Source organism: Podarcis melisellensis, assembly GCF_964234715.1.
Source record: "Podarcis melisellensis genome assembly, chromosome: 6".
NCBI classification, from domain to species: domain Eukaryota; kingdom Metazoa; phylum Chordata; class Lepidosauria; order Squamata; family Lacertidae; genus Podarcis; species Podarcis melisellensis.
Window position 1 is genome coordinate 56398893 of NC_138538.1, and position 22541 is coordinate 56421433.

The 22541-nt window shown below is 42.0% G+C and overlaps 2 protein-coding genes across 3 annotated transcripts; both read right to left on the minus strand.

Moving 5' to 3' along the window:
• Nucleotides 1–191: 191 nt before the first annotated feature.
• On the minus strand, nt 192–10061 carry LDLRAD1 (low density lipoprotein receptor class A domain containing 1). Its single transcript, XM_081915897.1, has 6 exons — nt 8125–10061; nt 7734–7788; nt 5247–5408; nt 4665–4802; nt 2564–2692; nt 192–1660 (listed from the first exon to the last, which is right to left on the minus strand). The coding sequence occupies exons 1-6, from the start codon at nt 8143–8145 to the stop codon at nt 1512–1514; spliced, it is 654 nt and encodes a 217-aa protein (XP_081772023.1). The 5' UTR covers nt 8146–10061; the 3' UTR covers nt 192–1511.
• A 155-nt stretch (nt 10062–10216) lies between these two features.
• TMEM59 (transmembrane protein 59) lies at nt 10217–22037 on the minus strand. Of its 2 annotated transcripts, none has more exons than XM_081915869.1 (8): nt 21791–22037; nt 17163–17268; nt 15707–15804; nt 15403–15555; nt 15079–15160; nt 14479–14560; nt 13544–13652; nt 10217–12462 (listed from the first exon to the last, which is right to left on the minus strand). In XM_081915869.1, exons 1-8 carry the CDS (start codon nt 21989–21991, stop codon nt 12310–12312), a joined length of 984 nt encoding a protein of 327 aa, XP_081771995.1. In that variant the 5' UTR covers nt 21992–22037; the 3' UTR covers nt 10217–12309. The 2 variants fall into 2 exon arrangements, with proteins under 2 accessions (XP_081771995.1, XP_081771994.1); XM_081915868.1 differs by having other exon boundaries at nt 14479–14563; nt 21791–22035.
• Between the last annotated feature and the right edge of the window lie 504 nt (nt 22038–22541).

Genomic DNA, 22541 nt, shown 5'->3' on the forward strand with positions numbered 1-22541 from the left:
ACCTTTACTATACTATATAGATCCCTAGATGAATTAAATGAGACCTAACACGTGGTACTTTTGTATCCTACTGTGTTGTTACATGGTACTGTTCCACTTCGTTGCTGTGGATTTTTTTGTGTGGGTGTGTTGTTCCCTTTCAAGCTGAGACTGAGTTTTCAAATTTTGCCGAGGAACACATACTAGCACAGTATAATAAAACATACTAAAATCAAGTTTTATTTACTCAAGCAGTAACATATTTAATACAATATATAAATTAAAGTGACTGTCAAATGAAAAACAGATAAGCATGACTCCTAACCCCATTCATCTGCCATTAGTGTTTAAACACGCTTAGCATTTAATGATGTGCTGTGAAGCGAATAAGATTTAGTTGGGCAACTAACAACTTGTAAATGTTTGTTTATTGCACCATCTATATTGCATGACTTGTCACAATAGGAAATAAGAGTCATTCGTTTTAGTCTGATAGTATATGTTGGTAGAAATCTGATTATCAGATACGAATATTGACGTAAAGGTCTGTTTGTAGTACCCGTTCCATTATATAAGACAATATCTACTTCTACATAAGTATATGAAAGTCTCACAAACCTCTTCCTCAGAAGACTATTCTGAGTTACACTTTATTCTAGTTACAACTGACAGCTAATGCTCTCACTTTTAAGGGTTCATTCCACTCTAATAGCTGCAGGTCACACCAGGCATGTTAGAGGTATAAAAGGGTGAGGGCTTTGAGATACAATAAAATTGTAGACCCAAGTGCAATGTATCAAATACACCAGCATGGTTTGAAATCAATGATCTTTTACTCATCAAACACCCAAATGCCCATAGCTTACTAAGGGAAAATAACAGAGAAAAGGAGAGGGGGGAAATAGAGAGTTCACATGGCAAGTAATCACTGACCTCTTAAATGTCATCTAGGAATAAGATACCAATTAGTTTCCATCACTGTAAGTGTTTGTGCAATAGCTGCCATTGATCAGTCTGCAATTGTGAAAAGGATTCCGCCTGAACTGAGTTCTACACACATATAAAAATCATTCTGGAAACCCTTTTGTAAAAAAGTAAAAAATAAAAAAATACATTTAATTTTCCATAAGGCTCACCATTGCCATCTAGTGTCACATTGCATATTGCACTTAAAACACACTTAAAACATTTTATTTGCGGCTGTCCCTGGTCCTTTACCCTGTTACAAAGCAAGATTTCGCAGCTTCCAGTACTTGTGGAAGTCTGAGCCAGATTTTTGGGTAGCAGGCGTTCTTTTCCTCCTTTCGCTTTTTGGAGCAGTGGGTTTTGAGGAAGCCAAGGGTGTTATACACACATGCAGACACACTTTACTGAGCTCAAAAGGTGAAAGATCACTGGTCTGGGAGCAGCACATCTAACACTACACAATGCATCCATCGCAAGCCCCTCTGAAAATATGTATGGCAATTCCCCAACAGCAGTATTTGATGGACAGCTCCCATTATTTTCTGAAGGTTACAGTCCTGGAGTGCTCATCTTGTGCAGATGTATTCATCAGACCAGTCACTGCAGTGCTGTATGCCATCTCGGCAAAGACGTCTGGGAATGCAGCTACAGTACATATGGAAGACAACCATGGTGCATCCCCACCATTGAGGCCCACAAGGAGGACAACTGGCCCCTGGAATAAAAAAGAAGCATAACAGATGTACTCAGCAGAGATGGGGACCAGATGCTGGGCTCCAGCTCCCATCAGCCCCAGCCAGCATGGCCACAGTGGTCAGGGATGTTGGGAACTAGTGCAAAATCCCATGTCCCTAAACTAGAGGATGACACTATGCAAAAGAGGGTATCCTGGTAGACGAAAAGGGGCTGAAGGACTTACAATCCAGCATATTTCACACAAAGTGGTGCAGCGTTGGGGAGCTGAGGGGGGTCATGGCGCTGGGCACAGAATTCTGAAGGGGTGCAACGTAGCACGCCCATGACAGGCTCCCGTGCCAAGGCTGCATGGCTACTGCCTTACGGAGTTGTGGGGAAGCGAGCTGTGCCCAGGCCAGGCCTTCAGGGCTGTGGCACCTCCTCCTAATTTATTACTGATACACCTCCCATCTGGCTGGGCCTCCCCAGCCACTCTGGGCAGCTTCCTACAGGGTATTAAAAACTATAAAACATGGCCAGTGAAGAGACATCTGCCTCAGGGCAGAAATCCCACCAGCTGGAGCCTGGACTTTTCCCAGCCAGCACCGGTCCTTCCCTTAGGCCTTCCTCCCATGTGTCCTTGGGCAAGGGGCGCGGAGAGGAGTGCAGCCAACTCACCTCTGGCACTGCAGGGACGCCACCAAACCCACCAAGGAGCACAAGCCACCACTCACGCCAGGAGTTTGACAAGCTGAGAGGGCAAATGCGGCAACCCGCAGGTAACCTCCATGAGGAGCCATTGCAGCAGAGGCACAGTGAAGTGTGCCTGCTGTGTTGCCTCACGTGCAACACCCACAAGGAGGTTATGGGGTGCAATCCTTGCCTGGGCACTGCTCCCATTTATCCATTAACTACAAGCAGAACTTTGTAAGAAAAGACTTACAAGCTCCTACTTCATCAGAACAGTCACCACAGTCATTGATTCCATTACATCTTTTGTCTGCATAGACCCAAACCTTGCGGTTGCTGCAATAAAATATCAAGTATCCTGGAAGGTTGTTGGGCAAATCATCTACAAAAAAATACAGAAGGAAGCAGAAGCGGTGAAGGGAGAAAATGCTGTACTGCGCAAAATATATACTGGGCAAAAACAGCAGTGGCTTACAATGTGGTAATTAGTAATAAATAACAATACAACTAAGGCAATCTTGATACTCTCACTGAACTCAATGGGACTTACGTCTGAACAGACAAGTACAAGTTTGCATCGTAAGCTGCATAGATCCTCAAAGTAAAACAGCATACATGGGGGGTGGGGGGGTGTTGAAGTAGGTACATTCCAGAAACATTGTCTGTGAAGAGAACATCCCTCTCCTTACTTTGCAGGTGGAAAATGAAAGTCATTCAGAAGTTCAATTACTAAGGCAATATTCACACTATTTCTGTTGAAGCAACTACATTTATTTAGTTACCATCTCTTTCTTTAAAAGGACTTTTAAAAACAATAATAAAGGATGTTGTTAAAGGCTTTGCTTAGATATACAGACTACCAAATAGCAGCTGGAGGCGGAGGAGAAGACAGAGGATGAAGAAGGATAAGTGTGTGCGGGGGGGGGGGGCTTTTCACATCCACTGGACCCCCTGGGAAACTCAACAAACTGCTGTACCTGCAACCGATTTTGGAGAGTGCACAGGGGCGCCAACTTATAAAAAATATTGGGGGGGCCCAAGACCTCCAAACCGCTGCTGCTGGGGGAACGAAAGGGGCAAGCCCCGGGCTGCCCCGACCTTAAGTGAACCTGTGAGGGCCCGCCCTTTGCGGCAGCCGATTGGCTGCCGCCGTGGGCGGTGAATATTAATGAGCTAGGGGGAATCCCCACTTCTCGTGGGGCTGACGCCAGCCCCGCGAGATTGTTGATGGGTCGAGAGCCCACAACCCCACCCCCTCTCTAGATCGGGAGTGGCTTTGTTTTAATTCATTACTGAATGTATTTTAAAAGGTAACTATCGTCAAACAAGGAAAATAAAAAATACCAACATAATTTTGTGATTTTACAAAGCATAATATAACTAATAATTTTCTTAAATTTTTGGGGGGCAGAGCCCCCCCAAACGAATTTTTGAGGGGGCTCGGGCCCCCTCAGGCCCCATGGAGTCGGCGCCTCTGAGAGTGCAGTTGAATGGGACACAGCTGTGGGCAGCCTGAGGAAGTACAATCCACCTTAGGTCTGCCCCTCCAAAACAAAACAAAAGCAAGTCTAGAGTAAGAGACTAGGGTGATGTCTGGTGTTTCTAGAACTCTTATTGTTTTGAGACTTTTCGGCTTGAGCTGAAAGTTTGTTTGGACCCTGGGTGATAACTCAGAGGCTGAGAGGAAGGGTGCGTCAGAAGGAAAATTAATTGAGATACACACACACACACACACACCTTTGTGTTAATATAACTTTTTATATGTAACTTGTTTAAGTTATCCATTGCTGCTTCAGGTATTTTTTACACTGCTGAGAGATATTTTGAGGCCACTTCAGTGCTGCTAACACAGTGGTTTGACTTAACCCCCAGAGGCGCACTCCAGTGTCTCTCAAGACAGACAGATGCCAGCAACAACAACATAGTAATTAAATAATCAAAATCAAATCACATTTTGAGGATTTATTAAAGTAGAAACTGAAATAGTATTCTTCCAAGTGATAACTGGGCTGCAGGTATATTGTTATTGATATGTGAGTACTCCTGGCAGAGTTCACAACTTGACTTCAACCTACAACTTCAATTCAGGCTACATCAGTCCACTTGAAGAGGTCCTGAATCCTGATGCTGCTGTTCTGTTCTCTTGTCTATTCACACATGGAAATAATCACTAGATGCTGTATCGACTGATTGCAGAACATGTATGTGTGACCTCATCCTCAGTCTGCTTCTGCTTTCCTCACCACCAAACTTGCTATAGCTTGAAGCTTTATAAAATGGCTGAGTTATGGTGGGGAAAAGCTTGAGGCATTAACTGGGCATGGTAAGAGGGGGATTTAAGCAAATATTCTTACCACATAGTGTCCCTTGCTCATCCTCCCCATTTGCACAATTTTGTCTTGCATCACAGACCTGGCTGGCTGGAATGCAGCTAGCTCTGTTGTCACATAAAAAGCCTGTCCGATTACCAGAGGTCACACATAAACGATTTACTGAAAAATAAAATTGAGATGAAACAATGGAGGGTACTGACAAAGAAATGATCAGACCTAATCAGACCCCAACTCCCAGTACTATAGTGGCACATTCAAATAATCCAGTTTTGACCCATAGACATGTTGGGATGCATCACACATAAATAATGGCCATGAATGAGTTTGCAAATATATGGAAGCTTTTGCGTTGCTCATGTTGATTGCAATAGAGTTTGCATGTGAGAATTGCCGGATGGATTGTGTCTTCTGCCTTACCAGATTCCCAACAAAGCCATGACTATTTAAGGTGGTATTATGCACATGTGGCCTTAGTCTTGCCCATTATTTCCAATGGGTCTACTCTGAGTAGAAGAAACACTGGACACAGCCCCATTGAAAGTATTACTCCAGTTGGCAGTAGTTTGGTCACCATCATAATAACGAAAGCTAGAAATGACTGACCTGGTGTATGTGGAGGGATGCCAATTGTGACCACCAATGCAATGACAGTAGCGATGACACCAAGTATACCAAGACCAATGGCAGACACGCAGATACATTGTTGGGTGCAAGGGATGCATGCACAGCAATCCTTGCAGCAACCTTGCAGGCCCTGTATAGTACCTGTCACAGAGGGAAGACTTAAAGATCAATTCCAAATATACCCTCACACTAAATTTGTACGAAAATCCACACTGAGAACATTGGCTTTTGCTACTCCCTACTAATTAACCCATATTGAAATTATCCCATGGGTATTTAATTCTATGTTATATAGAACATAACTGTACAAGACTTTATACCCAAAGGTTTCAACTCGTACCACACTTAACACACACACCTGTCCCATTTATGCTAAAAAAATAATGCTGGTAACACGTAGTTCATGCCCTAATATTTGCATTTCTTCACATATATAAAAATATGTTTCTTCACAATAATCAAGATTCTTCCTGTTGCCTTAAGTGCAAGCGGCTGACCTTCTGCAAAGCTCATCTTCTTGCTTCTCAAGAGCCAATGTATGTTCTAGGCAGAGGTGGAGAAAGGTGGGTGCGGTCCGCCCTGGGTGCCATCCCTGAGGGGGGTTGACATCGCTGCCCTGCCCCCGAAGCTCGCCGCAGGCTGCACCCCCCCAGGAGACTTGTGCCGCCCGGCGCACCCTCCAGGAGGCTCGCAGCGGCCGGCGCACCCCCCTAGGACACATTCTCCACACCCCTGGGATGCTCGCCCCGCCTCTGTGGGCGGCTAGCCCTGCCCCCAAGTGCACGCTGCTCCAGGAGCTGGAGCAGCTAGCTCCACCTCTGGTTCTAGTACTTTTTTCCCCAGTCTGAGGGTTGCATTCCCTTTTGGGCGTGGGGGTCACATGCCACTGGTGGGCAGGGCCAGAGGAAAAGGTAGGTGGAGCAACAGATACAATGCTTACCTTTGTATAGGCAGTTACTTTCTAGGTAAGCAAAGTCAGAAGTTTCACACACCCACACCTGTCCATCCTCCAGGAAAGAAAGAAAGAAAGGCAAGCAAAGACACCACAGGAGAGTGCAGAGGAGGGACAGTGTAGCCTAAGGAGAGTCTTGAGGGCCAGATCATAGCTGTCAACATTTCCCTTTTTTAAAGGGAAATTCCCTTATTCCGAAAAGGTTTCCTCGCAAGTAAAGGGAAAAGTTGACAGCTATGGGCCAGACAGAGTACTGGATGGTCACATTTGGTATCTGGGCCTAAGGTTTCCTATCCCTGTTCAAATCTAAATTACGTGGTAGCACTTTATGAACCTATGAAGCTGCTGTCAGACCATTTATTTATTTGGTCCAGTGTTCTCTACTCAGACTGGCAATGGCTCACTAAAGTGTCTTCTTAATTTGAGATGTCAAAAAGACTGAATCTGGGAACAAAGCATGTGCTCTACCAGACCCTCCAAGTGTCCCTATTTTCCAGGGACATCCCTGATTTAGAGAAGCCGTCCCGGTTTCTGATTTGATTCCTGAATGTCCCATTTTTCCTTAGGGTGTCCCTATTTTCATTGGAGAAATGTTGGAGGGTATGGAGTTATCCAACCTCCGAGCCGTCTGAAGGCAACTCTGTATAGAGAAGGGGTTTTTTCATGTTTAATGTTTTATTATGTTTTTATATATGTTGGAAGCTGCCCAGAGTGATTGGGGCAATCTAGCAAGATGTGTGGGGTATAAATAGTAAAAATTAGCTGACTAATGTATTGTGTAATCTCACTCCCAGTGCTCATAACTTGCCTTTAGGTGATTAACTGCCTTCCTTTTACAAGGTACTTAAGAATTGGCTGCAACTGCCTTGAATCATTGCAATGTCTTCCCTCAAAGCTTTTGTTCTAGAATCCACCTATGGTACAAGACAGAAGTTGCATAGGCAGTAATGAAGCAAGCTAGAAAAGTTGAAATGGAATGTGTGGGGGATGATCTCCCTCTTCCTGTCCCCCACTGCATATTTGTTTTTAGTTTTTAGTTTCATCCATCACTCTAGTAAGAAGAAAAGAATGCAGGAAATGCTGCAACTAAAATATTTTAATGTATTTTTAAAAATGCAATTTGTTACCCACTGTTCATTATAATTTAAATCTAAACTGGGGTATAATGCCAATAAAATGTATTAAAACCATACCAACAATTATTGTTCATATTGTTATGAAGACATACCTGATGAGTTATACTTGTATGTTTTCTAACAACAGACCACTGCCTATAGGATACTGCTTTTGAATGAACTAAAAGCATTTTTCATTTTGTAGCCAAATAATACACTACTGAAAATGAAACAACTTTCAAATACTGTAAACTATAAAAACATCAATTGTCAAGAAGTATATGAGCCAAGTAGTATATAAGCAGAGATTTCCTCTTTTTGAAAGGGCAACTTTAGTTCATAAACTAATCAGTTCCCAGCATTTTTGAACTGCTTTTTGTTAGTAAGAGTACCAATTACCTCTGTTAGCAGTAAAGAGAGATTTTGTTGAACCAAATGAAGCTCCTTCGATATTCTGTAATTAACAGAAATAAAATAAAATTATATTGCCTTCATTGTGAGGGAGAAGATTGTTTTTAAGGAAACACAAGGCATTACATTGTCTGTAATTACGGTGCATTCAGTATTCAGATAGAATCCCTATCTGCATACATTCAAAAACATGTAACTAACATACAGGGATTTAATTAAAACTATAATTCTTAGTTTTGATTCCAGTTTGCTACTGGTAAAATAGAGATACAGAGGTTTCCAGCCTGTCTACTTTCTAATAGCAATAAGAGCTAGCTGATCAATCGTATTAAAAGTAATAATTACATCCCCCCCCCCACAATAGAATGGATGCTATTACCTGAGGATGAATTCTGTTCATTTCCCCCCTGACTGCTGCAGGATTATGCTAATTAATAGGCAGAGTTGTTCTGGCAATGTTTCCATCAATGTTCACTTCAAACTGTGTTGCTTAGGTATGAAAGGAGGAACTAGCCTCTTTCAAGCTGCCTTGCTTTATTAGCTCACCAAGCCACTAAATACATTCCTGGGGTAACGTTACCAGGCTACTAAGAGAAACAGAGGTAGGAAGAAGAAAGTCATTCTAACCCCATTCATACCTATGAAACAGAGTAAGCATAAACTCAAGAAGCCCCATTAGCTTCTCCTCTAGCTAGTGCCACAAATAATAAAAAAAAAGTCTCAGCCCCTACTGGGCATATTACTAAACGTCACACACAGGTAGCACTGAGTAACACTGGAAATACACTACAGGCATGAATGCTGCCTTTTCAAAGCTTTAGGGAATAAATTGCTAGTTTCATGTTCTTAACTTTAAAGTATTTTGATACAGGTGCCAATCCTTTGGTTTCTTCTCTACTAACCTGGTTTAGGAAGTGTTCCATTTTAGCTGATATCGCAAAGTAGATTATAACTGTAAATCTTCTGTTTACACAAGTTGTTTCATGGTTGTAGTGCTTATTTCCTTCTTTAAATACACTCACAATAATTAAATGTGTGTGTGGGGGGGGGTTAATTTATAAAGCAACTTTTCTTTCAATCAACAAGTTACGATGTTTAGATGGAAGTGCGGAAAGGTTCAAACCCTTTAAGGACTTTTCCTACTGAACGAACAAAAATATGTCTGTACTAATGACTGAACTTTGTTTCAGTTTTATGATCACAGCTTATAAACCACTGATCTTTTGATGCAGTGGACTGAAGATTTTGAGGCAGAACCTTCCAATATGTTAAAGCTCAGCTATTCGAAGGAAACAAACCACTGGCCCTTCAATAAGGCCCTTGCAGGAACGTGTAGAGCAGAGGTGGGGCCAAATGCAACCCCCTTCCAGCTTATGTCTGGCCCTCAGAACTTTGCCCAGGCCACAGCCCCTCTCCTCAGGCAACAACCATCATTAGCCCTAATACATACCACAAATACGTACAGTATTTTTGCCTGGTTGGAATGTGCCTGTAGACTCCGATGCCTCTTGCTTGCATGGGAAAGGGTGTAAATGTGTATAGAAACTGAATATATGTACTGTACATTTGTTGCTCCAGCCACTTTTGCTTCTGGTTCCACCCACTTCTGGCGGGCAGCCCTCTGACATTTGCCCAGAGGGGAATGTGTTCCTCAAGCCAAAAATATTGCCCTCCTCTGCTGTAGAGCTCATTCTGGAGCTAGAATTAAGACTCATTACCAGAACATTTGGGGGTCCAGAAAAATGCAGTTTAGAAATGACCTAAGTCAAGGGTGGGAGGAGCTAGAGATCAGCTTCCATTAGTCCCAGCCACCATGACCAGTGGTCAAAGCTGATGGGAAGCTGTAGCCCCAATAACTCCTGGAATGCCACATATTTCCATCTCTAATGTAAGGCATGTCAATCAATTCTGCCAAGGAACCTTGCCTTGGCCAACTCGCCTCTTTCAGTAAATACACAAAGCTCCTTAAGTTTCACCATCAAGTCTACCTAAAATAAGGGCACCTAGTGCTAGGAGCCAAGCTTGAAAATGGTCCAGAAAATAGATGGATACTTGCATATTTTCTGAAAAAAATAGCAAGGCAAAACTAATCGGGTAGCCCAATATTCAGTTCAGCCAGTTAATTTTGAGGCGTGTTCATAATATAGGCTTTTGTAGACTTTTTGGACAAAACAATGTTTAAGCACTATTAAGACATCAATTATCTTTGTTACTGAACACAATGGATTTTATTGATCTCCAAAGCTGGAGCAGAACAGTTCAGTTCTGTGAAATGAAGTATGAAACAAGATCAATGTTTTATATTTAATGGACAGGTATTTTTCAACTGGCTGATCTGAATCACCGGAAGAGAGCTTTCAGTGTTGCTTTTCAGACCAACCACAACCACAAGTTTGGTAGACTGACATGGTTGCTAACAGGGGACCACTGACTTCTCCTCCTAAAAAAAGTAGTACATTAAGTAGCACTAGTTCTTTTAGCCATTGATTTATTGTAGACCTTTAAACAGATTTCAGCTCAAGTTGTCACAGTGAGAGAAGAATCCAGTAACATCATAGCAATATGGAATTCTTAGTTCAACAATACTGAACCTTCAAAGTAAGGGTACTACATTTCAGTCCATTTAACCTTTACTGTATATAGTCTGGATTATTTTGCAAAGGCATCTCCTAAAACAAGAATCCAAATGAAAAACAAATGTATAAGTTAAAGCAAATGTAGTTGAAATAATTGGTGCATAATACAACAGTATTTTAGCACAGCAAGTGAAAAATCAAGACAACTGATATTGCAGAAGTGATCGTACAACACAAACAGCAACTGAGCTGCAAAAGTTGCTTGAAAGTAACTATTTCACAGATTGATAAAGGAGTGTCCATGGTTTCTCGCTTTAAGAAATAGCGCAAGTTTTAAACTTCAGAATTTGTATTGACTAGATGAAACCACAGCAATATAACTTGCTTAATGATTGCCCTTGCAAGTTATTCTATTAGTCTCCAATTGATCAACTTTTAGACAGAAAACCTCATTTTCTACCACCACTGTATTAGAGAATCATCAACTTTATAATTATGCAGAGATGCTGTCAACAGTGATATTTATAGAGAATGGCATACCAATTTTATTGGCTTGTTACTTCACTGTAGAGTTTACAATAGTTGCCTCTTCTGTTGTTCGTCATTTACTTGAAGCATGGACGCTTCAGTAAACCGAATAAAGATGCTTATTATTTTTCAGAACATTTTTACCAATTAGCAAGGGTAAAATAAAATTTAAAACATTAAAGATTTTTAGAGCACTTGTAAAAAAATACTGAAATAAAATTCCCAATTCAACACATTTAGAATTATATTAACAATAAATTAGAACTTGCAAACTCCCCTGGAAAGTACTGATTTATAAAACTGCATTAGACATTTGTTTGGTCACAAGCCTCAATGTAACAATTTATTCTTATTCATTAAGTAGGTTTTTAAAAGCTGGCCATGTCCCAGATAGGGTTAAGTGTAAACTGTGTCTGGGTTTATGCATAGTGGGAAACCATGATTATCTATTCCAAGAATGAGTTCCAACATCCTTAGGCTTGTGAGTATATTCCCTGCTTTGTGCCCCAGAGGAAGAAATTGAAAACTTTTTATTTCAGTTTTGAACTAACAGATCCTAACAACAGCTCTGTATAGCGAACACAAGCCAGGATCAAACCATGGTTTCAGATCTTGGCTGGCATCTGCATAAGAGGGAAGTGTGGCTAGTTTAAAATTGAAAGTAGCATTTATCAATTTCAACTGGTGTGTGAAGGAGTGTGAGAGTCAAGAGACTTCTTGTGAACAAGTCACTGTCAAATATACCAATGTCCAATATACACAGAAATTTTTGTCTGCCACCAATGTTGCTTGTTTTTTAGGGAAAGGTTGTTGTTGTTTAAATTAGTAATTTCTCTGAGCCGACAAGTGTAGCAAATGAAAGCCAGGGAAGCTTATTTGTTTTAGGATACAGAAGTGACACCATAATAGATTCCTCTATACATTAAAGTTTTATTTCTGACCCACAGTACTTCAGTGCCAGAAACTGGCACAAAGGTCAACAAAAATGTACTCTTATTGTGGAAAATGAGCCATTTGAAGCAATAAGGATTTCTAAGCAATTCTACATGTTAGTTTCATTTATCCACAGCTGAGAAGACAACTTAAAAGGCATCTTTGACCACAAAAAATTGCTTACACTATTAGAAACAAGATTCCAAATATACACTCTGATACCAACAGATGTTCATAATTTGAAAATACCACAACCTTAATGTATAGACAATACTTATGATTTTTGGTAAGCAAAAAAAAAAAAAAGATGCAAATAAATGTAAATTCTCTACAAACCCCATTTGCTCAACACAATTTCCTTTACTCGTGGAAAATGAGATTGAATTCCATGACAGTATAACAGTAATCAATTATGTAACTTTATTTGAATCTGAACTTTGAATACCCCTGCAAAAGCCTCTTCATTGGAAAAAGTCACCAAAGTTAACAGAAGTCTTAGAATAAGATAATGAATTCATTTTTTAAATCTATATTGCTGACTGAGTCAAGTTAACTTTCGTAGGTAGAGGTCCAGCTTCTTCTTCATCAGCCTTGCATTTAACCACAATGAGAGCAGAAGTTGGGTATCGATTCAGTTTTTGTTCATTCATGTATTCCAAATCCCCATAGATACTCAGCTTCTAAAATAACAACAACAACAAAATGATATTAGATGGAAATCATTTCACACAGTAAGTTTTATTCCAGTACATCTTGGTGCATGGATATCATGACTAAAATCTTATGCACACTTACTGGAGAATAACTCCTACTGAGGTCAGTGGGACTTACATTCAAGTAAACATGCTTAGGATTATACTGTTAAATAGGACCACACACTTTTAGTTCACTCTCCAGAAACATAGGGTTGGGGGGGAGGGGGGAGGAGTAGAAGATATTAAACAAGTCTTTATGAGTGAAATTATCAAGGCTTTGAGACACTGGCACAGAAAAGGCACAATTAAATTGTGCATCAGTAGGAAGTAGCAATGGAAGACTTCAAATTCTAATAAAGATTTTGGACATTACATCTGAAACATAATTAGCCATTTAGCTGAGCACCACTTTTTAAAATGGCTGCATATGGCTCCACAAACTACTCGATGATAGATCTTGATCTAATCCTGCATAGCATTTTGTATGTTACATAATATATGAATGGCTATCAATATGACTTCTACAATGGTATTTTATTTACATTAACATTTTCAGGCATATTTGCTACCAGAAATGCCTCTCCCTTTTTTTGCATTATGGCCTAACTGTACTATAACTTTTATGAACTGAGATGGCTTCAGTACTGCAACCTCACAGAAATGCCCACCAAATCTAGAGAATGTCATCTTGCTAAGCAAAAATCACGTGCATGCTTTGCTTCTGCTGGGAGATGTCAAAACTCATCCCATGAAACCACCCTTGTAATCTTTTGTTTCCCTGAAAAAGCTAGCATGAACTGTCACTACCAGTTTACATATCCCATACTGTATTTGCCCCAATGATCACATCAGCTGATGAAGTTGGCAATTTCATTGGAGATTAGCTATAAGCAGGTGAGACCTCTTACAATATATAATCAATATATATCTTCATAATCCTGTTTCATTAACAAGAGAATCATTAGATACTCTCTTCTGCACAAAAGGGCTCTTATCAAACCCAAAGCATTCTTATATCACAGAATATAATGTGATAGGATGCTGGAAAATTGAGGACTTAAGTTACCTCAGATGGAACATATTGCTCCACAGCAGTAGTAACAGTTGCACAACAAATCCAGAGCAACACCAGTACAGAAAGGACAAGCGTGGTTGTCAGTATCCAGCCAGAATTTCTGGAATATAAGAAAACAGATCAGCCATAAAGACAAGCTTTAGGTATATTGAAAATTATATCCCCCCTAAATATTGTTTCTACACACACACAATCCAAAATAGGCAGACTTAGATGCCATCACAGTCAACTACTGTACCTTAATCTGGTCCCAGAAAATAAGCAAAAGCTACTATCTTTGAGCTTTCAAGATCTAATAAGAGGTTATTGCTTCCCATTACCATTTACCTTCAGTGAAAATGATCACATGATCATGTCTCAGCTTAATAAGCCGAGATATGTACAGACACTATGCCTGTGAAATACAGTGATTTCCTTTCATGCTGTGCCTGAATGAAATACAGAAATCTTTTTCAGTTAACCAGTTTTCAATTTCATCCAAACCAGGAACTATGGTTACTAGGTTCAGAATAACTTAACAATTACTGCCACAAGCCTAAAAGCACAACTACTTTAGCACCTTTCAGACTCAAACTGACCCTCAATCTTATGTGAGCCAACAGCTTTGCTCAGAACTTTGTTTTACTTATAAATAGACCTAACATAGTAATATTAAAGAATGGTCTGAGTTTGGAAACAATGTTCAATGCAAGCAGCATGACAGCAATATTTGTAGTAAAAGTTGTGCCACTATGGGCATTTCCTCTTTTTAAAGAGCATTCAATTAGATACAGCATAAATGGTCAGAATGTTAATTTTAAGAAAATGTTTTGTGAAAACATTTCACATGATTGTTTTGGTAGTTGAACTACATGTGATATACAGCATTAGGGAATGAAACATGTTTCTCCCTTAAGCAATTACTTCATATGCTAAAATGTACATACATTGAAACACATTTGAAGAAGTTATCACTTTCATCTTCGTCGAAGAATCCCTTGTGTGTCTGTGGACCTCCTGGCTGCAGATCTACTGAAAATCATAGTACATTTTTGTTTAATTTTATCACAGAATCCAAGACACATGCTCAAGTGTCCAATCTCTCTGTACGCTATGAATGTCTACCCAACCCTTTTTCCTTCCAGTAAATCCTCCTACTAGACACAGCAAGCTCTTTAAATAAATGTTAAGATTGAGCAGTGCCATTTTTTTTAACTGGAAGGAAGTCCTAGGAAAAAGCGAACAGCTAAAAAATATCTTGTGGGTTTGTTTCTTACATTTGCAACACGCAGTGTCTTGCTGAACCAGAGCCAATGAAGCAAGTGAAGTACAAAACTTGTAAAAACAAGTTTCAGTTGCCATGTTTAAACATCAGACAAAGATTGTGTCATCAAGCAAATTCCAAACAGTAAGCATCTTAAAAAATAAGCTACTGGTTTCCACAGTTATCTAATCATGGATACAAATTGCTGGTCAGACACTGACAGTACATCCTTACTGTTTGGCAAGCCATATTCTATTCCTTGAAGTTCCCTAAAACAACTTACAAGATGCTTTGCGAAATGATGGTTCTTTTAAATCCTGTGTTTCCTGACCAGGACTTTCAATGAACTGAACTTCTGGCTTTGACTGAAATAACAACAAAACCTTCAAATTAGTGAAACAAACCTAACATATTTACCTACATAATGACACAAACTGTAATTTAAATAGACACATTATATTTTTAAGCAGAGCAAACCCATTAAAACAGAACACTCCCAGACATTCAACATGGAGTTATTTGATTTAAAACAGAATAACAAAAAACACTCTCCCTTAGTTCCCTTGAACTCTTATGTCAGAACAGCTAAGAGCAGGTTAGCAAGTACCTGGAATATTACTATTTTGCCATCATCAGCTTGAAGGTAGAAAGTCCATGAGGAGGTGATGAAGCTATGGGCTGTTTCCATCATATCACTCCAGAATGATCTCACAAGTGTAAGGGGGAATAGAAGATGCATTCTTGGCATTAAGGACATGAGCTGCAAATAAATAGTGATTCACATATTAATATAAAAGCAACAATTTCAAACATGTCACAGGGCTTCTCTCCACAATTTACTTTTAAAATAGTTGAAGAATGGGAATACAAGCAGTGAAAATGTATTCACTCACTTTAATATAAATACTTACATGGTCTCGTCTCAGTTCAGCATATGGTAACTGATTCTGGCATCCAAGACGGCAGGCATATTGTTCATCAGACTGAGAGGTATATGCCTCAGAACATGCTGTAAAAGACAGATTCTTTCAGTTTAAATGGTCACACCTTCCGCATAAGCAGCTAAAGCACTCTTGAATATTAGGGTGCAACACCACACATATTGCTACTAATGTTGGACTTCCCTTCCTGACGCTCATCTTTCCAATCAAATTATGTCAGTGGTAAGATAAAAGAGGCAAAATTGAACTACACTTCAGCATTCAGGATCTGTAAAAACACACACACACACACACCCAAGTGACATAAATACCAAAGAGGGGCAGGATAAAACCAGAATACCCACTCACTTTCAGTATGCCCCCTGAGCTGCTTAGCTTTCAGTTTTGCCAACTCTGTTAGGATGCAACTTCTAAAAGGCTCCAGTTCCAACATTTCAGACAGGCAAAAAATAGCATCGCAGAGTGAAAATAACAATTGTATACAGAGAAACTGCAGAGGGAAAATAAACTCTTCCCAGAACTGTATACTCAGCAGGCGAATTAGGGCTGCAATGCTATGTGTGCTTACTTGAAGTGAGCACTACTCAAGTCAATGGATCTACTTCCAATCAAAGCTTACAAGATTATTATTCATGAATGTTTATATTTAATGTCCAATTCAGCATGGAAACAGAACTTTCTCTTCCATGACAGGCTCAATCTTGTGACGGGGTACAGACCTATCTCATACGGTAGAAGCAAGACCCATACTGTCTCAACAAAGCTGCAAATAGCTTTGGGGCTAAGAGATTCCCATCCCAGCTGCAAGTAACTTTGTGACTGAAAACTTCTTAATTACACTTTCTTTCATCTTAGAAAACTCCTCTTTGTTTCAGAAAAAATTCTCTTTCAAAGGAGAAGCTACAATTACAAAAATCTTAAGGCATCAACACTATTATTATATTTTATATCACAACATTCTCTTATGTTGCAAATTTTTGTTTATTTTAATTTCTCATTTTATTTTTAAGCTTGCAATGACATATTTTATGATAACTAACAAAATGTGACAAGGTGCATGCTTTAAGGCTTAATATTTTGTTATAGATTCCCTGATGACAGGGAATCTGTAGCTGACACATGTTGACGTTAAGCCAAATTAACTTTTTTGACTTTGTAATAAATTAGATTTCATGCCCTTATGTGGACACTTATTTTGTGGCATGATTTTGGAAGCTTCCTCCTTGCTGAACTCTCTTGATGTTAATCACTTAACATGAAGGTGTTAATTCTTCTCCTAGGGAGATATCCAACTAAGTCACACTTTGGGTAGACTGACTGAAATAAAGTTATTGGTCAATATAGTTCAATAAGCCTACTCTGAGTAGGAAGAAAAGTGGTGACCACCCATATATTACAAGCAGAAAAAGAGGCTAGCTTATCTTACCAGAGTCACATTCCAACTTGGTCCGATTCAAATCAATCCCATCATCCACAAACTGACAAATGGAGAAGAGTCTGCAGCCCCTTTGACATGCATAGAGCTCTTCTTCCTGGTAATGAAAACCTAAGAGGTCAGTATCACTCTTTTATAATCGTCCTACTCTAACCCTACTCATACCACAAAGACATACACAATGTGCTGCACAATTTAACTTCAAAAATCTTTTTCTTTTATTATTTCACAGAGCTACAAGAGTGAGCCAAGATTTTTCACTGAGACTTCAGCAGACTACTGAGGTTAGTAAAAGTAGGCTTTAATACAAGTCTTGTATCTGAGTCTTGAAACATCTTAGATAAATATGAAACCAAGATGTTAAATAAAATCTTATTATTTAGTTTACTTTGGAACAAGCTGCACAAATATAAACTATCTTGAGTGGGTGATCGTGGACCAGATCCAGGTGCCCTTGATGGAAATTTATTTTCTGGATCCATTTCAATCAGGGTTTAGGCTCTGTTTTGGCACAGAAACTGCTTTGATTGCCCTGTCTGAGGACCTCTGTTGGGAGAGAGAGAGAGGAAATAGGTCCTGCTTAATTTTCCTCAACCTCTCAGCAGTTTTTGATACCACTGACCATGATATCCTTCTGGAGTGGCTGTCCCGAGTTAGGGGTGGGTGGCACTGCTTTTGACCAACTTGTATTTGAGGTATCCTTTCTCCCCAGTCTAGAGACATGGGTGGCGCTGTGGTCTAAACCACAGAGCCTAGGGCTTGCTGATCAGAAGGTTGGCAGTTCAAATCCAAACGGCGGGGTGAGCTCCATTGTTCAGTCCCAGCTCCTGCCCACCTAGCAGTTCAAAAGCATGTCAAGTGCAAGTGCAAATAGGTACCGCTCCGGCGGGAAGGTAAACGGCGTTTCCATGCGCTGCTCTGGTTCGCCAGAAGTGGTTTAGTCATGCTGGCCACATGACCCGGAAGCTGTCTGCAGCCAAATGCCAGCTCCCTTGGCCTATAGAGTGAGATAAGCGTGCAACCCGAGTCGTCCACGACTGGACCTCATGGTCAGGGGTTCCTTTACCTTTCTCCCCAGTCAACATATGGACCCCTTCTCCTATAAGCTAGATCAGTGTTTCCCAACCGGTGTTCCGCGGCACACTAGTGTGCCGCGAGCCGTTGCCTGGTGTGCCGTGGGAGGGAGGCGGGCGAGTCGGGCGGCTAGAGGCACAGGAGGAGGAGGAGCAGGAGAAAGCCGGTTTCGGCGCGGCGCGGGGAGGTTGGCGCCCGGCGTAAGAGGCTTTGGTGAATGGCCGTAAGAGCGCGCGAGGCCGCAGCGGCGGCAGTAGGAAGTAAAAGCTTGAAAGCCCAAGCCAAGCTCACCCGCAGGAGGAGCAGCAGCAGCACTGCGGAGTGGGAGGAGGAGGCGGCACCCCGCGCGCGCGCCGGCAGTTTTTGGTACCGAGCGGAGAGAGGGAGATGCACACGGCACACTCGAGCTGAGGTAGCTATAAAAACCCCGTTGGTTCGCGTTCCCTCCCCCATAAAGGCCGGCCGGCTCTGAGGTGGCGGCGGCCGCGGCGACATGGCGAGAGTAGCGGGGGGGGGCGGGTAGCTGGGATCCGCAGCGCGGCGGGGCAGGCCCCTCGCCAGCCTGTGGAGAAAAATGAGGTGGGGTTGGTTTGCCGTTTCCCGCCGCCGCCTCGCTGCCTCTCCCCCCCCAACACTGTTGCTAAGGGGGCTTGGTGGGCGTCGGAAGGAAACTAGGATAACGTGTGAGGGGATTGTGTTGGCCGGGGGGGGGTTCTTTTCCACACAGCCCGCCACCCCCTTCTCATCCTTTCCCTCAGGTGAAGCTGGTTGGGGTGGGGTGGGGTCGCAATGGCGGGGGGGGGAGAGAGACGAAGCACCCCTTGGGCCTCTTTGTTGCTGCTGCTTTTTGTAAGCTGCCTCCTCAGGTGTGGCTGAGGAGAAGGCGAAGCAGACAAAAGGCTCTTGCTCCCAAGGCGAGTTTCCAAACACGTGGAAAGTGGCAATCTTGAAATGTTCACACTGCTGTGAACAAGGTGTGGCAAGGTGTTCACACTGCTGCACTGTGTGAGATAATAGGTAAACATTTAAAAACTCTCGAGGGGAAGTTGTCATTTTATTTCTCTTCAGTCTCCACTGAATGCCTTGACTGGGTTAGGGACCCTTATAGCTCAGTTGGTGGAAAGGACATGACTTTACAGGAGCAGGAGGAACTAACTGAACTGAGACAAAATCGTGGTTTCAAGCTAAGATTTGCTGATCTACCTTTGGACAGTTTTTGGTTGGAAACTGCCAAGGAGTTCCCCCTTCTGGCAAACAAAGCTATTTTGACATTGCTCCCATTTTCCACTACATATCTCTGTGAGTTGAGCTTTTCAAGCATGATTGCTATAAAAACTAAATACAGAGAGAGACTGAGAGCTGTTGACGAAGAGCTACGTGTGTGTCTTTCTTCGATTCCAGCCAGAATATCAGCTTTGTGTTCAGCCAAACAGGCCCAGGTTGCGCACTGAATAAAGTATTTTATAATTTTTCATATTTCTGTTTACTTACTATTTCATAATAAAGTAATTATAAAATACTATCTTTGTGTTTATTTGATTCCTATTAAAGAGAATTACTTTATATATAGTCAATATAGGCACAGAGTTAATTTTTTAAACATTTTCTAATGGTGGTGTGCCTTGAGATTTTTTTCATGAAACAAGTGTGCCTTTGCCCAAAAAAGGTTGGGAAACACTGAGCTAGATATTTATCTATTATGAATATTTCAGTCTTAATCAGGAACCTGAAAGCAGGTGTAACACACATGCTCCAAAATGGTAATTCTTATGCGGTTCAACAATCAAATGACAATGTATTGTGTAACTATGCATTTCCTGTGTAGTAACAGTGCCATAGGTATCAAGGAAAGTAACAGTGTCAATGTCTTAAAGCAGTATTGATTATACTGATGGGTGCAATGGCAAACAATGGCATGGAAGACATATAGTAGCTAACAATAATATGGATGTGAAAGGAGGAATTTTGGCAGAGATATGAAGGAGCATGTTTGCCGAGAAGCCCTGGTCCGATGTGTCATTATGTTAACAGCTTGGCATAATCATCATGACAGGTAAAGACCTAACATTGAGGAGAAACCTGTTATCTTGTACGGTAAGAAGCAGGTAGCTACAAGAAGCTACACAAATACTGGGCTGGGTGGGTGAAATTAAAGAATAATTTTCTCAGCTCCATGTGTGCACTGGGAAGAAGAGAGTTAGGAAAGATATCAGGACAGATACTGAACAAACACTCTTAGTGAATTTACAGTAGTTAGTATAAAAGTCAGCAAAGTGTCACTACTGTCTTTTGGTTCTAGATGTGGAATTGGGGGAGTTATATCGGCTGGAAAGTGGCCTATAATGACAACTATATTTTTGTAATAAAAATGTAGAGATCAAATCCTGTAGATGATATAGACACAATACATTTTACTTTGCAGTTTGCTGAGAAATAAGAGTGCAATCCCATGCATTCCTACTGAAAAGCAGATTCCATTGAATTAGCTAGAGTTTAATCTCAGGTAATGCACCTAAAATTGCAGCCTTAGTACCTCATAGGGAAACATAGAAAAGTTTCCGTTTTCATATGTCAATCAATCTGAAAATCATTAGCCCAACCATTATTTGGCCTTCAGACCAGCTGACAAAAGTGTTTGCATAGAAACCAGAATCTGAAGGCAGTCCCAGATACCTTATCTTAGCAGTTTTCCTTTTCCTTAAAGTTGACAGCCTTTTGCAGATATGCTGTAGCTGTGCAAGGGACAGCTGAGACCTATGCCAGCATTTTGTAAGTCTCTTCAGGCCACTTTTATGAGGAATGCAGCTAATAGGTAACAACAATAAATCATGCCACTTTGCATTTTGGCACACGTGAAGGATTTATTTTTGCACACTTCCTTTGTGTACTAGCCAGCCCAACAAGCTGAGGAGAGGAAAGTGGAGGAGAGCTGATCGCACAGAACTTAGTGGACAGCAACTGTAGAGAGACTCCCACTTGCACCCAGCCAAGCTGCGAGGCCCCACCTCAGGCAGTCAAAGACTACCAGGTGAGAAATCCATCCACGGGTCCGCGTTCTCATAGCCACTTGGCGGTTGCAACCCCAGGAAGGGCATCGCAGCACTGGCAAAACCAGTCAGGCCCCATCCACCGGCCAAATGGGGAGCAGCAGCTGCAGGGAGTGTGGCTTCCTTCCCATTCCCTCTCCTTGCCAGGAAGAATATGCAGCCCCGGCTGCCAGTTGCCCCGAGGGCTGCACAGCGAAAGGAGAAAAAGCCACGGTCGCATCCCTACACCGAGGGTGGTGGTGGGGAGATCTTAAATATAAGCAGCGATGCCGCAGGGGCTGCCCCTCCTGCCCGCAACCAAGGGTCAGATTCTAATTTTTTTAAGAAACCAGGAGCGCCCGGGGCTTAAATGCAGGTGGCAGGATGAAAAAGGGGGAAATGCAGACAGGGTCCCACTAACTGGCTGCTATAGCGACGTGGTTCTTGGGGGGTGGCGGAATATTTCAGTAGGGAAGGTGGGGCGCCCCCACCCCACCCCACCCGCCCGCCGCTTGTTACCTTCGGGTAAGTATGGAGCGGGTAGGTGCTCTGGCACGTCCGCTGGCAAGGGGCGGTGTTCCCCAGCGCCGGCTCGAAAGACTCGGAGAGGGACTCCGGAACGGGCTCTAATTCGGGCCGGGCCGCCTCGTCGCCCACAGCGAGCAGCAGCAGGAGAAGAAGAGACCCCAGCCCCAAACGGCTCGGCCGCAGCGCCGCCATCTTGAGTCGCCAACCCCCAGCCAGACGGTTGTTTATTTTTGTTAACCGCCCCTTTCGCGCTTCCGGTTTCCGGCACCCGCCGAAGAGCTCTGCGGACTTAAATGGGTTAGACTGGACGGAGGATGCGGACTTCCGGGTTTCTTTGTGCGGTTCACACCCACTCCCTGGGTAGAAGGGAGAGCTGCCCATATAAAGGGAGCGGGTTGCGGGGATACGCTCGGATTTTAGTAGAACAGTATTTGTTCAGCGGTGTATTCCCTGAAGAAAGCAACCAAGAGAGGATGTCGTACTATTTGTAACTCAGTTTCATATGCAGAATTAGATAATTTTGCGTGTTAAGAATAATGATAAAAAGATTTTAAAACTTGGAAACCATAAGATTTCTGCGTGAAAATTCAAGGGAACGCGAGGCTTCTCAACGCAGCTGAGAGCGCTGGGTTTTGGCTCGGAGATCGGCTCTGAGGAGGCAACTGAACTGAGGCCGACACTGCTTCCTGCAACATGAGGGCTGATTGGTGGTGGTAGTGGGGCGTTAAGCACAAATCCACAC